Source organism: Podarcis cretensis, assembly GCF_951804945.1.
Source record: "Podarcis cretensis genome assembly, chromosome: 10".
Classification (NCBI taxonomy): Eukaryota; Metazoa; Chordata; class Lepidosauria; order Squamata; family Lacertidae; genus Podarcis; species Podarcis cretensis.
The window spans coordinates 30,362,780-30,379,994 of record NC_137179.1 but is presented as its reverse complement, the minus strand read 5'-3'; the positions used below and the strand labels follow the sequence as shown (position 1 = coordinate 30,379,994).

The 17,215-nt window shown below is 39.4% G+C and overlaps 1 protein-coding gene across 4 annotated transcripts; it reads left to right on the top strand.

Moving 5' to 3' along the window:
• Window positions 1-1,350: 1,350 nt before the first annotated feature.
• On the top strand, window positions 1,351-16,297 carry DMC1 (DNA meiotic recombinase 1). 4 transcript variants are annotated; one of them, XM_079994593.1, is made up of 14 exons: window positions 1,351-1,369; window positions 3,823-3,873; window positions 4,554-4,598; window positions 5,639-5,785; window positions 6,942-7,024; window positions 8,663-8,715; window positions 9,172-9,213; window positions 10,220-10,292; window positions 10,545-10,636; window positions 11,524-11,597; window positions 12,106-12,220; window positions 12,612-12,672; window positions 14,747-14,863; window positions 15,438-16,297. In XM_079994593.1, the coding sequence occupies exons 2-14, from the start codon at window positions 3,826-3,828 to the stop codon at window positions 15,505-15,507; spliced, it is 1,020 nt and encodes a 339-aa protein (XP_079850719.1). In that variant the 5' UTR covers window positions 1,351-1,369; window positions 3,823-3,825; the 3' UTR covers window positions 15,508-16,297. The 4 variants fall into 4 exon arrangements, with proteins under 4 accessions (XP_079850719.1, XP_079850720.1, XP_079850718.1 ...); XM_079994594.1 differs by lacking the exon at window positions 1,351-1,369 and adding an exon at window positions 1,732-1,784; XM_079994592.1 differs by lacking the exon at window positions 1,351-1,369 and adding an exon at window positions 1,913-2,140.
• Window positions 16,298-17,215: the final 918 nt, after the last annotated feature.

Sequence of the window (17,215 nt, the reverse complement as noted above, 5' to 3'; positions counted from 1 at the left end):
AATGAATTTGGGCAAAGAGTTGGCCTCACTATTTTTAGTAAATAAGTATTGTTCTGTCCCATAATAAAGTTTCCAGTGGGAGTGCGAATGGTGACAGTGGGCATATATGGCTCCCATATGTGAGCAAACACGTTAAATGTCTTGTACATGTCCTATAAGAACTACTATGAATCTGTTCGTCCTTTGACATCACTTATGAAGCTGCTGCTCCATATCCCCTTTCAGTCTGAGGTGTGACAGAAGGATACAATGAACGGACCCTTTTCTGTAGTGGTGTCTAGATAGTAGACAACATTTCTCAACCAGTTAGCCTGGCCCAATTACTGCTCATTTTCTGACTACTGGCCAACACTCTCAGTTGGCAGGCTTTTAAAAGTATGATTTTTATTAATATGATGCTGAAGTTGTTTGCGCTGATGGTGTATTTTACTGGTAGTTTTGATGTGTGCTTTGTTTTGATCATATTTTAGTTACTGTTTTAACTTATCGTTTGCTGCCCTGTTCCCAAAAGGTATCATATAAATGTTGAAAGTAAATAAAATGCTTTCAGATTCTGTGTTTATATGATTCTAAGCAGCCAAATCCTTTCTGTGCTGCTTTTTCCCTTTCTAAGAATTTTAAGAATTTTAAAGGATATGTAGCAGAATTTCTTTCTTTCTTTCTTTCTCTCTCTCTCTCTCTCTCTCTCTCTCTCTCTCTCTCCAGACGTGCCGTGTACCAAATTCATACCAAATTCAAAATGTAAGACAAGGATTCATGGGCCTGATCCTCCTTGCAAATGGTAGAGGTCAAATTCTTATTACTCTGGTATAGCCAGACAGAAGCCTGCAGGTGTGAACATGTTCCCAAAGCATGGCCCAATAGCACAACCAACTGGTGCATTCATACATTTGTCTCTTTGATACGTTCTTATATAGGTTTGCTTTGTTTCCTGAGAATGTGTTTGCTTTGTTTGCTTCTCCTAACCCGTGTACAGTTAAAGATTGCAATAAAAAAACCTGCTAGTCTTTGTTGGCCTTCCTGATTGCTCTCTCTTCCACCCAGCTCCCTCACTCTTTAATGTCCCTACTCATTGCTGGGTTGTGAACCAGTCAGGATCTCAACATTACAGGCCATTTTTATTTTCAGATATCTCCCCCCCCCCCCTTTGGACTGTGGCTGACGGCTACACTGAACATGATTTAAACCAGGCATAGGCAAACTTGGCCCTCCAGATGTTTTGGGACTACAACTCCCATCACCCCTGACCACTGGTCCTGTTAGCTAGGGATGATGGGAGTTGTAGTCCCAAAACATCTGGAGGGCCGAGTTTACCTATGCCTGATTTAAACCCATAGTTAGACTTCCAGCTACTACAGCCTGTTCTTGGGTGAGACTGAGGGGTGGCCTGGGTACTTGATACATAGTGGGAAGGAGGCTCTGTGTAGTTGGACAGGATATCTGGTAGTTTTCTGGATATCTGCCTCCTTGGGCTCTCTGGAGAAAATACATAAAAACTGAGGCCAATGGGACAGGCCGTTTTCTGTCTTAGGAGCTATTTTACTGCTAGCGCCACATCCTTCAGACTGTGGCTCCAAACCCATCTGCACACTGCCCTAGAAGGTGACATGGAGGATATGTTCTCAATGGCTACAAGTCACAATGGGTATATGCCAAACTTCCCAAAAGCATCAGGTTTAGTCACTATGAGAGACAGGATGGTGTCTAGGTCTCTTCCATGGCCCCTCTAAGCACCACCAGGCTGTGCTCTTGATCTGTCAAAATGCCTGCAACTTTGCTCCAAGGTACCCTCAGGAGATCTAGCAACCCCTAGAGATACAACATCTATATTCTTCTTCTGGTGTAAATGTGGATAGGATTGAAGCATTTGTCATCTTTGAGGGGGTGGTTGTTATTTTAATATACATTCCCCAGCTACCCAGAGTATACCTGGAAGCCATTTTGGCTTCATTTTTCTCCTCGGATCTGGCAGCTCTGTCTAGCAGCTTTTACACCTTTTTTCATCCAACGCTGGAGTGTGAATCCCAGAGCGTGTAGTAGAAGCAGACTTGCTTGTTTAAACCAAGTCAGCCTCAGTCATATGTTACCACAGAGGCTGGGGGGAAGGTTTGATTTACTGGGCAGGAGAGGTGAGGGGGAGGTAAAAGGCTGAACATAAAAATTGATACATCTGAACATTTTCAAAAACTCTAACCCTAACCCTATCACAATCTGAAATAATACATCATCTCTCCTTTGTAACATCTGATCCTAAATGTGACCCAAAGTCTCAGGGTTTTAGTTTGCTTTTCAGGGCATCCAGGAAGAAGTAAATGTCATGGTAAAAAGTTAGAAGCACAGGGAGAAAAACGCTCTTTCCCACCATACATTATTCTGAGCCTTCTCTGCCACTTGAACGCTTAAACTGCCCTCCTTTTTCTGGCACATTCTTCTAGTTTTAGTATATATTTACTATCTGTCAAAGTGCTGGAGGGTCAGAAACAATAAAAAAATACTGAAAACACATGAGAAAGAGGGTCATGACCTTGCACTGAATATATTAGAAGAGTGCCACTAGATTTTACCTCAAAAAAGCTACTAGTATGGGTGGATTCACATTACTGTTTCTTTCAGCATCAGGAGATTTCTTTTAGTAATGTGATGAGAGCTGTATGGCACTGGAATGGTTTCAGTGATACACTGGTGAGTCATGGCGAGTGCTCTCACCTCACATACCTAAAAAAAATTACCTCACAATTAGTAAAACAGTCACCTGAGTCGTCTCCTGGCCTCTGTTCCATTTTCACTTTGCGGAACTGGAACCTGAGGCAGAGAACATACTTATAGCCTCACTTCTTCCTGATATGTAGCGCCACTGTCCAAAAATGGGAATGGACACAGTTGTATAATTTAAAAATATATATATTTAAACCGGTATCATGGTCAAGAAAGCTGGGAACAATGAGAAAACAGTGTGCAAGGATGATGTGATCTTCAGTAAATAAGCAAGATTATATAAAAAGGAGTTAAAACATGCCCTTCATCTTTTTAATTGGATGCTTCCCATCTTGTCATTACCGAGGAGCGGGTGGTTATGTTACCTCAGGAAAATATTTTTACCTTTTCCTAAAGTTATTTTGAAACATGACGATTACGAATTAGTGGTTTTTCGCTTTCTCACTGTTAAATCACTTGTCACTTCAATAGCATATTGTTGAATTGAAACTGAGTGATTGGATGGCAGATGCCATTCTTTTCTTCAAGTTGAGAGCATTCCACAGTTTTAGCATGAGAGAAGAACATAGACTGAAACCAATCCATATTTTTGAGGTGTTGAGGTCTATGTATGGTGACTTGATGGTCTCATTTTCATGTGAGGAGCTCTTTACAGGAGGCTCACATGAACATTTTCAACAGAAAAGAAAAACAAAAAGCTTTCAAAATCTGTATTTTCTTTTATATGGTAAATTTGGAGATTTTTTATGTGGGAACTCTCTTACACCATAGCTTTCATTTAATATCAAATGCTCCAATGCTCCATAACGGATGTGAGTCTCACAACCCAGGCTGAATAAATTAGCTATTGCTACCTCAGTGTGATGGAAGTCTTCAAGCATGTTGGAATCAAACAACTCTCTCTAAAATCTATGATAAAACTATTCAGTACACTTAGTCCCTTCTTGGTCATGCTATATAAGTGACGAAGGCTGCCGTCTTATATGAAGTGCACACACCAGATCCATAAAAGTGTTGCATATCTTATTGCTTTATATGCTTTTACACTCTCCAATTGCTTCCTGCAGCACTGATTGAAATCTTACTATATCTTATATTACAATGAAGTCCATGGAGGATCAAGTTGTGCAGGAAGAACCAGGATTCCAGGATGATGAGGTATAGATGCAAAGTTTGTTTTGTCTGGAATCCTCAAGAAAATTATACAAAATAGAATAAAACATTCATTTTTTAAGTAAACAAAATGGTTCATTTTTGAGTAAACTTAGAAGATGTGCATACTCATATAATTTTTCTGGGTGGCAACTTGAAAGGGGGCATTCTCCAAGGGCAGCCCCTAAGCTGCCCACAGAGGCACATCTGGCACCTTTATAGTATAGCTTTCATCATAAGCTGAAATGCACCTCTCTTTATCCTGGCCTTTAGCACCTGAGATGCATGTTTTAGGACCCATCCTCTTCTTTTGATTGTAAATTGTTTTAACTGATTTTAATGTTGTATTTTTATATTACCTGGGACCGTATGGTGAAGGTTGAGTAAAAAAAAAATCAAATTAATTCATTACAATTAATTAATTGCAACTATTAAGAAACCCCAGTGCTTTTTTTCTAGAAAAATAGGTGCCGGTACTCACCATAAAGTTGTTACAGTAAGTGCCATACTTTTTAACCAAAAAAAGTGGTCCTTGTACTGCGTACCCTTGAGCATGGAGAAAACGCTCTAAAAGTAATCCCTGCTCTGGGATAACATATAGTTGGTTGACCAAAGTGAGAGATATGTGCATAAATATCAAAATAACGAAGATTCTCATAGTTGCTGTTGTTTTTGCATCCCTTTAGGAGTCCTTTTTCCAGGACATCGACCTGCTACAGAAGCATGGAATTGTAAGCACATTTTAAAAATGCATCTGTATCCTTATTTGCCTTTCTACTCTCTGTTTGAGCTCTGACTGCTATTATGGAGCGGGCGTCACATCCTTAATTTCAAGCAAGAAAACAAAATTTTCAGTCTTTTATAGTAATCAAGATTACTTGGACTATGTGTACACTACTGCTAAACTGAGATAAGCTGTGGTGGCCAGGTGAAAAAGACCATTGTGTCTGCTGAAATTCCTTCTTCTACACAACTTACAAAGCTGCAAGAACTCTGCCTTTTTTTATTTTTACCTGGCCATCCTAAAGGTAATGACTAACATAAATGCAGCCTGTACCCAAAAAGATACTCAGCTGTTCCATTGTTCGTGTCATTGAAAAGCTACTGCACTGGAACTGATTTTATTACCTTCACAGAGAAATTATTAAATGTCCACTACATTCAGAAAAAAATACAATGAATGCTTAGAGAACTACAGGGTATAAGTACTCCTATCTGGATAGCACCAGAAAATTATATAGAAATGGTACAGCTTAATATTCTTAGAAATCAGGGATGGGGGGAACCTGAGACTCTCCAGATGTTTTTGGACTTCAGTTCCCATCCATTGCTGCCAGAATGGCCAATTGATAGGGGTGATAGGAGTTGTAGTTCAGCAACATTTGGAGGATTATAGGTTCCCCATTTGTGCTATACATCATTCTTTCCTGTTCTGCAATTTTGCCTTTGATTTCCAGCTGCTTAGGAAAACAAGGAGACCCAAACAATATATAGGCGCCACATTCATTCTGTTAATTTATTTTCATAATGTTGATCCAGCCTTTCTTTCTGAAAAGGACCTGACTAAAAACACACACCATAGAGTAGAAATCACTTGCATTTATTGATTAAAATGAGATAAAAATAAATGTAATTAGGAAACCTGCAGCAAACACCATTTTTAAGCCCTCCAAATTTTAATGAGGAACAAGATTTTGGTTTATTAACCTCCTTGATATATGTAACATCTCATGAACATCAAGAGTTCTAATCCTTTTTATGTCCTTCACAGAATGTGGCTGATATTAAAAAGCTGAAAACAGTGGGAATTTGTACAATCAAAGGAATTCAGATGACAACTAGGCGGGCACTATGCAATGTTAAGGGACTCTCAGAGGCCAAAGTGGAGAAGATAAAAGAGGCAGCCAACAAACTTATAGTAAGCAAACTCTAGCACTCCATCCTTGGGTCATTTCACACTGATAGCATAAAATGGAATATAAGCATGACTGCTTTATTGAAACCCTCATATTAAATATTTGTACTAGTTAATGTGCCTGGCAAGCCATCATAACTTCACCCAGGAATGGTTGGCAATCCAGTACATATCTATCTATCTATCTATCTATCTATCTATCTATCTAGGAGTAACTGTTGGTATATTCCTAGCTAAGTACTTTCTTGGTCAAAACACTTATCTTAGAGGTCAATTTCACATATTATGGAAGCTGTGTTTTTCTATGATGAGCCATTGTGAGGCAGTTCAATGCATTTGTTTCACCACATTAACTTTGAAAGCATGTGGCAAGAGAACCATGGCTTTCTGCAATTTGTACTCATGGTAAACACATAATGAAATAAATGTGTAGCTGCTTCCCATGTTTTAGAGATCATTGTCAAAACATGCAGTAAACATTAATTCACTAGTTCAGTAGTTTGAAATTGCCTTCTAATCAGATGTCAGCTATCACAGAAACAGAAGAAATGCATCACAAAAAGGACAAATTATGGCACATACCTGCATATGCTACTTCATATGTGCAAATTTAGAAAGAATGTGTTGTATGTATCCAATGGTATTGATCAGTTGATTGACTTCTATCAGCAGGATTGGGTGGGAAGCAATTTCCAGCTATTTCCCCTCCCCACTGCAGCCTCCTGTGTCCTTCTAAATCTGCTCTAGGGGGTTCTCCTAACACTCTGGGGTAGAACTGGAAGTTTGGGGGAGGCAGGGAATCATGAAAAATTGCTTCTCTCTTCATTCCACTGAACACAACCTTACAGCCAGCTGACACATTATTATTATTTTAATGGACCAGACAGCCCTGCAGGAGAGGACTCTTCTCTATTAAGTAGGGAAGGGTCGTTGCTACAGCACATGCTTAGCATGCCAAAGGTTCCAGGTTCAATCTTCAGTATGTCCTGATAGGGCTGGAAGACATCCCCTGTTTGAAATCTAGGATTTCAGCTGCCAGTTAGTGTAGACAAGGGTTGGGGAATGTGTGGCCATCTAGATGTTGTGGGACTAGAGCTCCCATCATCCTTGATCATTGTTTATGCTGATTAAGGTTTCAACTGCTTTGTGCTTCTTACAGGAACCAGGGTTTTTGACAGCTTTTGAGTACAGTGAGAAACGTAGGATGGTATTCCATATCACCACTGGAAGTCAAGAATTTGAGTTAGTAAACAGCCAACACTGCTTTTTATTTAACTCAGTATTTCAAGAAGCTTTTGTTGTTGCTGCTTGTTTTGTTGTTTGTTTGTTTGCTAACAAGTTCTATATCCAGACCCAATTTAACAGCTAACAGTGTCACACTATGCATGGCTGCTCTGAAACAAGTCCTGTTAAATTCAATGGACCTTACTCCCAGGCAAGTGTGTATATAGGACTGAAGCCTAATGATGCCAGGGCCATTATTCTGTCTCCTCCCAACTTAAGGTCCTAGGGAAGTCCAAGCTGATGTCCTGACACTCCTTATAGGACAGAGGATGCAATCCCAAGAGCAGGGTCAAGACAAAGGAAGTCTAATCAAGTAATTGAGTCAAAACTGACAATCCAGTAAGGGTAGACTAGGGATGGGAAACCTGTGTCCCTCTAGGTGTTGTTGGACCACAGTTCCCATCAGCTCTAGCTAGCTTGGATAATGAGCAGGGAAGTTGGTGTTGTATTCTAGCAACATCAGGAGGATTGCACATTCTGTAAATCTGGAGCAGTTGTCAAAACCTAACCAGGAAGCCAGGAAACACAAGGCAGCTTTTCATCTGGAGAATTCAGAGTACCCAGTGGTGGCTAGGGAGAGCTGTTGCCTCAGTACTATGCGGAAGCCTTCTGAGTCTTCTGATTGAACTGCCTATCAGCACTGTGAAGAGCTGTCTGTTCTTTTGAAAGGCCATTGCCCTTTTCTGTCAGAAGTGCCTCCTACATACAGCACAAGAGATGACTTGGGCAGGTGTCCATATTCTTGGCATGGTAGTGGGGGTGGAGGAGCAATGGATCCCCAAGTGATGTCCTCTTTCCCAGATGAATGAAGTCAAATAACAGGACAAGCCATGTTGGTTACTCCCCATCCTTTAAGAAAGATGGAGCAGTTGGCAATTATATTATTAGGCAAAATGGGTGGCAATTTAGTAGATAGGGGAAAATATGTACAAACCACATTTAAAGCACAAACTTCCTTTTTTAAAAAATAGTGTACAAATAAGTGGGCTAAAGATCAATATACATTAAAAGGTTAGAGTCCAACACAGTTTGGCATGTTTAAGCCCATTTGTTTCAATGAACAAGTGTAGCAAACTCCATGTTGGATTGTGGCCAAAATATTTAAATATCAGAAACTCTATCAACCAGTTATTTATATCTTCCTCTTCTACTGCTTCTTCAGAACAAGCAAATTTATTAAGCCAACTTCAAACCATAGCTTAATATTGTGGCTTGTTCTGAAGATGTTAATTATAGCTTCCTGATTCAGATAAAATGGGAAACAAGAGTTAATGGAAGATTTTCTGGTTTATTTGCCAGTTTGTGCAAAGGGGCTGCATCTGTGGCCAACAGGCTTGTTCATATCTTGTTTGAATGACTGTACAAATGTCACAACAGTAACCTATAATGTATATTCGAGATCTAAAGGAATAGCAATTTCCTGTAAACTCAAAGCCATCTAATAGCAACCCATGTTGTCCCTACAGGCTGTGAAAATCACATGCAGGGTCTTTCAACATGGGCACACTTTCCTTACAGCAAAAAGTTTATTTCATATTGCTTTCTTGGCTTTGTGACCTGTTTTGCATAACTTCTTCCCCTTATCTGCACTTCCAGTAAACTCTTGGGTGGTGGAATTGAAAGCATGGCAATTACTGAAGCCTTTGGGGGTGAGTGAAAGTATATCATGGAACATGTTCACTTCCCTAAGCTATTATAAGTGTGTGTTTGGGTGATACAATACTCTGGCTTGTTTGCAGAAATATTTAGGGAGGCATACCCCTATTTTTGTAGTGCATGTATTTGCTGGGGATGTCTGCCATTAATGTTTTTAGTGGGGCCATATAAATGAGTAAAAAGGGTGAATGGGTAATTTAAAAGAACTATTTCTTTCAAGATCAGTTTAAGTTATGCCCTAAATTTCTTAAACTTAATCCAGCTTTGTGCAGTGTTCAGGCAAACTTGCCTAAACATCAGCTGATGCATGGGGAGTTCAATTCTGCTTTCTGCAGAAAGCAGCCCAAATAATTTGTGTGTGTGTGTTTTGGGCAGTGGGGCGGGGGGGATAATACTGACTATATTGTTTCATATGACTAGCAAATTTAATTCTTTATATTTTTAATTAGAATTCCGAACCGGCAAAACTCAGCTTTCCCACACTCTTTGTGGTATGTATATGACACCCATCCTGAGAGCTGTATGTTCTGTTTCTAAAAACTTGTAATTTGCTTTTAAAATAATAACTAATATAAATATTTCTGCATCGAGATTATCTATCTTAAGGACGAAGACCTAAAAGTACCGTATATTAGTTTTACAAATAAAAAAACTGCCACTAATTCTGATTACTATTTTAATGTTATTTATAATTTCCAGATCTAACTTAACTTAGGGTACAATCCTAAAACCCCTCCAATGTTGTTGCCTGGGAGAGGTTAGGATGGTGTATATTCACCTCCCTGCCAAAGGAAAGGAGTGCTGCTGAGATGGGGAGGAATATGCCACAGCTGAGGCTTCTGGTATGCCCAAGCAGGCAGGAGGCTACTACCAACAGAGTTGGGGTAGAGTGATGGAGGCTTAGGACCTGCAGGACTCAAAGGTCTGCAGATCCCCCAAGGGATCATATCATTGGGTTCCTCAGCTAGTACAGCAGGGGGACGGGACAGTGAAGAGAAAACAAAACCCTCAATCTCATTCCTCAACAGCTAGAACAAAATTGACCTTTTCCCAGTTTTCTAGGGTCAAAAGGCTCTCTGCTCCAGCTAATGTAGGATAGGGTTGCCATATTTCAAGGAGTAAAAGCCAAGACATCCCAAAAGTTGTTGAGGTTTTTTTTACACAAGACCCAGGACAAAGCACCAGGAATGTCCAGGAAAATCTGGGTGTATGGCAGCCCCAATGGCGGAGTCATTAACCAGTGAACTCTGCTATGCTCTATGGAAAGGGAAGTTCCTCCACTTTCTTGGAACTTCCTTCCACGTTGTGAGCTTTTGATCATGCCTTTGGGGGCTGGTCAAGAACAGAAATTACTTGGGATACTTCTAAGTAGTCTTGAGGATTTACACTGGCCTTACTATAAAGCTGATAGTGATTATCAATAATGAAAAATTCCAGGTATTAAAATGGCATGTAGTAGGGCTTAAATTTGTTCACTCCTTATTGTGTGTTTTATAGTAACTGCCCAGCTTCCTGGAACGGATGGCTATACTGGTGGGAAGATTATTTTCATTGACACAGAAAACACCTTGTATCCTTTCTTTTGAGATATTACAGTTTTAACAGAATTGGAAGATTTTCCTAATGGTGACAATAAAAAAAATGTTTTGTGGTGTTAAGATTTGAAGAGTTTTATGGGTGGGTGTGTAGAGAATACCATTTATTTAATTAACTGTAGTGCATGAAGAACTGCTGAGAAGAATTTTTGCTTGTATGGGAATTCAGCTACCACTTCTCAGAAACTGGATTAGAAACTAGATACCTTAACAAGGAAACACCCCAGCCGTCCAGACCGTCTTCGTGATATTGCTGATCGCTTCAATGCAGACCATGATGCAGTTCTTGACAATGTATTATATGCACGGGCATATACAAGTAAGATTGCAACTGAAGATTGCATGGAAATCCTCCCCACTTTAAGATTAAACAATTTTCAGCTCAGTACCAAGGGGCCATCAGGAATATTATGAATTACCATTTTAAAATATGAACTCTATATTTTTGTTGTTGTAGTCCTTATGCATTCCTGTAGTGTATATGATTATTTTACCTAATTTGCATTGGGTAAAAGTAGGTTTCAGCAGAACAAATTGAAGTCTGGGGTATAAAGCTTACCTGCATTGGGCTGAACCCACAGGGCTTATCCACATGTACCTTTCCTCTGTGTTTTCCATGCACAGTCCATGCTTTAAGGTCTGTGGTCCAAGTAATCTTTTTTTTTTTTTTTTTTTTTTTTTTGCTCTGGAGCTCTCCCTGCAAAAACCTGTGCTTTACTGCTGATTCAGAGCAAACAGCAATAATAACAAGTGGTATAATTATATGCTCCCTTACCTTTAGATAGTTACCTTTGCCTAAAGCAGAAAACGTAGCAGTTATCTCAAGAAAAAAATGCAGAAGACAGTCCACAGTAGCATTGCTCAAAGTCAACTAAAGCTGTAAATGTGGGGTTGATTTCCACTGCTTCTTCAACAAACAATTGTGTCAAAAGCTCTTTTTGGATGTGCAAAAGTCACTTCAAGTCCTTCAGTATAGCATAATCTTTTTAAAAATCTTAAAACGTTTTGTGGATGGAACCTTATCCATGATATTATTACATGAGATGAAAGATACAATATATTTTTGTTGGTGGAAAACTATGCTTCCACCAAATCCTCTGGAACACAAGTTTCTACTTTCTAAGCAAGCTACCTACTTCTTCCCCCCTTTCATATTGGTTTCTAACTGCTTTTCCTGTTTTTATCATTCTTCCATGGTGCTTCAAGGTGAACATCAGATGGAATTGCTTGACTATGTTGCTGCCAAATTCCACGAGGAGCCAGGCATTTTCAAACTATTGGTATAACTCATATGTTATGTTAGTGATCTGCTCTGCTTTCCTTATTTTTATTACGTATGTACTTTGTAGTTTTTATATTGTAATTTTATGTTGTGAACCACCCCGAGATCTATGAGTATAGGGTGGTATACAAATTTAATTAAAAAAAATATAAATAATAAGCTACACCCCTGTATCCACTAACATAAACCCCACAGAACTCAATTTATGTTACATTTATTCTAAAATGTATACCTAATTTCCTCCCTCCCAAAGGAGTAGTTCAAAGCAGCTAACATGTAAAACACAGAAAAATAAAAATAGAAGTCCAAATTTAAAATCCATTGCTGTACTATAAAAGAACACAACTTAACAGCTCCAAAAAAACCAACCCCACAGAAAACCCAGCATGGGACCCAATTCTGAGTAGACATGTATAAGATTGTGCTGTTCATTTATATATCTTGAATATTTTCCAAGTAAATTTTTCTCCTTTCACATCCTCTCCCTCTCTATTATTTCTTTGCAGGTAATCGATTCCATTATGGCGCTATTCCGTGTGGACTTCAGTGGTCGGGGGGAACTGGCTGAAAGGCAACAGAAGCTTGCTCAGATGCTGTCAAGGCTTCAAAAAATATCAGAAGGTATGAGAAGCATGTAAGGCAGAATACCATGCTTTTAGATGACTGAAAAATAACTGTTAGTGTAGCACAAGGCTATTATCTTTCTTCTTCTTCTTCTTTAAGCACCGGCATTTCACCAAATAATATACTGCCAGGAGAGCAAGTATAGTGTAGTAGATAAGTGTCAAGTTCGGTTGTGGGAAATGTATTTCACACCTCCACTCCACCATAAAATGTAACAAAAATGTGCTAGTTGTTTAAAACGCAGTTAATATTTTTCAATATTACGGGAACTTTAATAAGCATAGTTCACCATTTATTACTAGAAATGCTTAAAAGCATTCTGGGAGGAAACATAATGAATTTTCTCTTTATATTTATCATCTTCCCTTGGACCTTGTTTTCACTGCAGAATATAACGTGGCTGTGTTTGTAACTAACCAGATGACTGCTGACCCGGGAGCAACAATGACGTAAGCAATTTATTAGCAATTTACTGCAATTTTTCATAAACCACAGAAATAGGAAGTAAGATAGTATAGGGAAAGGGCTAGGATATGAATAATAATAATAATAATAATAATAATAATAATAATAATAATAAATTTTATTTATATCCCGCCCTCCCCAGCCGAAGCTGGGCTCAGGGCGGCTAACAATAATCAAATAATCAAACAATCAAATAATCACACATTCTAAAAATATTTCATTATAAAAATTAATTAAAATCAAATTAATGGCAACCGATTAAGCAAAATTCTGTGCAGGTTGCCAGAGGAGGGAGTCAGGCTGCGCCCTGACCAAAGGCCTGGTGGAACAACTCTGTCTTGCAGGCCCTGCGGAAAGATGTCAGGTCCCGCAGGGCCCTAGTCTCTTGTGACAGAGCGTTCCACCAGATTGGAGCCGCAGCCGAGAAGGCCCTGGCTCTAGTTGAGGCCAGCCTAACCTCTCTGAGGCCTGGGACCTTGAGGATGTTATTATTTGCAGACCGTAGGTTTCTCTGTGGGGCATACCAGGAGAGGCGGTCCCGTAGGTACGAGGGTCCTAGGCCGTATAGGGCTTTAAAGGTTAAAACCAGCACCTTAAACCTGATCCTGTACTCCACCGGGAGCCAGTGCAGCTGGTAGGTATAGTACCGGATGAATGTGATCTCGCAGTGAAGACCCCATAAGGAGTCTCGCCGTGGCATTCTGCACCCGCTGGAGTTTCTGGGTCAGTCTCAAGGGCAGCCCCACGTAGAGCGAGTTACAATAATCCAGTCTGGAGGTGACCGTCGCATGGATCACAGTGGCTAGGTCAGGGCGAGAGAGATAAACAGGTTTTTCTATATTCTTACTTCTCTGAGAGTGCACTGCAATTATGGGTAAAGAAGGACCAGTTAGCCATTGGTGCAACTCATGCCCCTTTCCATCAACATCAGTCTCAGAATGTGGCCCCTTAAAAAATCCACATTTCTAGAATATGCCAGTTGAAGTTCATAAGGAGAAGGATGGAGATCACTAGAGTTTCACTTTCAGATATAAATAGTTCTGGGGAGCTTCTCATCTGAGTGTCGGCACTTTTCAGCTTGGAAACCTGACATGGTGTTAAGTGTCTTTGCATTTAAAAAAAAATGTATATAGCATCAGCTGAGTAGGGATGGTTCTGACAATGCCTAACAGACAGTGGAGGAACATGGGGAGTAATTTCCTTCATAGCCCCTTGTGTTTCTTGGAACACTATGGGGTTATCCACACTTAACTATTGCCCTATGCTTTCTAGGCACAGGTCCACACTCCCAGTCCGTGTCTGAGCTCTCTCACCCACCCCCCAGAAAAACCTGGTGTTTACCGCTGAATCAGAGCAAACAGCAATTTGGGCTTCCCACAGATTACCCACAGAGTGGGTTTTCATGGGGAAAGCCCTGGGTCAAAAAGAAAAAAAGCACTCAGACACAGAGCTGGAAAGCCTGGACCTGTGCCTAGAAATGTGGAGCAAAGTTAAGTGTGGATGAGCCCTGCCACTTAGCGGTACCTTTGCTTCATGCTTTTTTGTTGGAGCACTTTTCTTTTCTTTTTTGCTCTGCTTAGGGCTGTCATTTGTGGACAAGCCCTAAGCAATTTCAAGGTAGCATTGAAGGACCACATTCAAGGTTGTAGTAGTAGAGAAAATATAGAAATTAAACAAAATAACATCCACAGCTATTCTTTACTACAATTATCTTTATGTGTTTGTAACCAGAAATGATGTACCTTTTATGTATCCCTTAAAAATTCCCTATCTGAAGCAGCTGGTGATCATTGCTCTGCAATGTATGGAAGGGTGTTGGCCATCACAATTATTCTAGGGTAGCCATACGTCCAAAATTTCCCGGACATAGTGATTTTTCTTAACACTTCATTTTTTATTTGGGCAAAACTAAAAAAAACTCAACAACTCTGGCCTAAAATCAGATGAAATCAAACCTCAAAAACTTTTGTGTCTGGATTTCTACTTTTTGAAATATGGCAACCCTAAATTATCCTATAACTCTCATCCAATCATTCTCTTTTTGTTTGTTTGTTTTAGCTTTCAGGCTGATCCCAAAAAGCCCATTGGGGGCCACATCCTTGCTCATGCTTCTACAACTAGGATTAGTTTGCGTAAAGGAAGAGGAGAGTTGCGTATTGCCAAGATATATGATAGGTAATATTGAAGTTGTGTGGTACAGTGCATGCTATAGTTCTAATGACTTATTATGGTTTATTTGGCTTCAAGTTAACTTTGTTTCTGAATGGATGTTTATAAAAAAGGGAAGTGTGAATGAAGGAGGCACTCTTATCTTCAAATTAAGATTCAGGTTCCAAATAAGAGGGGAAACTGCCCTTACTAATCTGAACTAAACTTCTCTCCTCCTTGGCACCTTCAAAAGAACCAAATGTGTAATTAACAGTTCTTGCTAATTAGCCTAGGCCTATGGGTGTCTGTTTGATATTAAGGAGGATGGTAAACAAGTCTGAGTATTTATATTGATTCAGTTATGATTATCTGAGTCAGAATTCAAGTAAATCTGAAAAAATATGCTTGAAAACCATTTATGATCAAGGCTATTGCTTCTACCATGTAAAAAAAAAAAAAGAAATCAATTCAATGAGAAAGTCAAAATAAATTGTATCCAAACCCCCATAAAAGTAATGTATGCACTGAATTCCCCCCCTCTACATATCAATGCCTGCATGTACAGTTATTAAAAATGGACTCAAATTCTGTGTTTTCTCAGCCCAGAAATGCCTGAGAATGAAGCCACATTTGCAATAACTGCTGGAGGAATTGGAGATGCCAAAGAATAGGCAGAACTTGGTGGTGAACAAAGGAAGGCACGCCCACAAGCTAAATCGTGTCTAAAGTTAGTTAATTCCTGGTTACTTTTGTTCCAAATCCAGAATGTTTTAATTTCTAAACACTTTTGACATTATCGCTGGGAATGTTGTAATCTTTTGTAATTGTAGAGCAGGTTGGCTCTATGAAGGTAGTAAACTGGTCAGTCAACCTCTGAAACCTGTATGGCTGAGCTTTTTGCATGCCGACCCAGATTTTGTGCAAGGTGGCAACTGGCTTGCTACAACTTAGGTGTCAATACAAAGCAATTTCAATAGGCTGAGAGGAACCCAGTGGGTATGAGAATTAAGGCTTACAAAATGCTTAGAAATTATTTTAAAGAGATGTTGTTAATTGTTTGTTGCCCTTTTTAAAACTGATGTTTCTGTTGCAAAAAAATCACATTCCACCTCAAGGACATAACACCCAGCACTGTTTTCACTGCCAAGGGCTGCCTAACTATGTCCTTGAAGTCCTACAATATTTGCATGTAGAATGGAATATAATAGCATGGAATGCTATTGAGAATAAAATAGTATTTATTAACTGCCCAGCATTTTAAAAAGTATGCTTGTCACTGGAGCCTCCAGATAAAGAATAAGCTGGTGTAGAAAAATGGAAATGGTTTTTGCTAGAGGAATAGAAGAATTGTTTATAATGTTGTTTTTATGAGTCTTGACAGCTCTATTTAACTGAAACTAAATTGTTTATACTTGCATTTTTAATAAAATGTAGCAGTTGCTAGCTTTTTCATCCATGAAATGCATTAAACTACTTTTTTTTCCATTTGTTATGTGGGTAACAAGTGGAAGCTGCCTCCCAATAAGTTTATTCTAATTGTCTTATTCTTCCTATGCAATCTGTGCCACTGACAGCATATGTGTCAAGGAACTCTCTGCATCCAGCAATGCCAAACATAATCAAAAGGTGATTTTGAACATCCCTGAACACAATGTGGAGAGGGCTGATAGCATTACATTTTTTAACCTTAGGCTTGTGGGCTTCCTGCCTTTCTTCTCTTCCTCGGGCTCAATCACTATGAGATCAGAAACATTCGCTTCCTTTTAAAACTAACTGCAATTTGTTAATTCATGCAAACTGCCTGTGGTTTATCCAAACAAGTCAAGATCAAACCATGGTTTCTGATGCTGCCTCATTCAGATAAATCAAGGTTTAGCACCCTGTGCTGCTTTTAACTCAAGGATTTGGGCCTAGGACACATACAGTAATAATAAAGCAGACAGTACCTTGAGTAATCTCAGTGTTTATGCTGGCACCAGACAACTGCAACTTGTTCTCACAACCCTGGAAAAATGGAAGCTGACAAACAGGTCATGAATTTGGTGGTACTGTACTCTCATGTTCTCCAACAACTTGCATTCAGAGGAATGCTGCCTGATAGTGGAAATGTCCATCATAACTAGTAGCCACTGACAGCCAATGTTTCTAATCCTCTTTTCAAGCTAAAGTGGTGACTGTAGCTATATCTTGTATCAGGAAGTTTCTAATGTTTGACGTTTTATTATGTTTTAATATGTGCTAGAAGCCGCCCAGAGTGGGTGGGGTATAAATAATATAATTATTATTGTAACTATTCCTATAGCATCTAGCTATCCGCTGTGAGAACAGAATGCTACACTAGTGGACATTTTGTCTGATTCTGCAGACCATTTTAAAATG

What these genes read in the sequence shown, in the direction of transcription:
- DMC1 (XM_079994591.1), top strand. Translation starts at nt 3,380, where the DNA reads ATGAACATTTTCAACAGAAAAGAAAAACAAAAAGCTTTCAAAATCTGT. An exon ending in AGGCAGCCAACAAACTTATA is followed by an intron (nt 5,786 to 6,941) that starts GTAAGCAAACTC and finishes TGCTTCTTACAG; the next exon opens with GAACCAGGGTTTTTGACAGC. An exon ending in ATTGACACAGAAAACACCTT is followed by an intron (nt 10,293 to 10,544) that starts GTATCCTTTCTT and finishes GAAACACCCCAG; the next exon opens with CCGTCCAGACCGTCTTCGTG.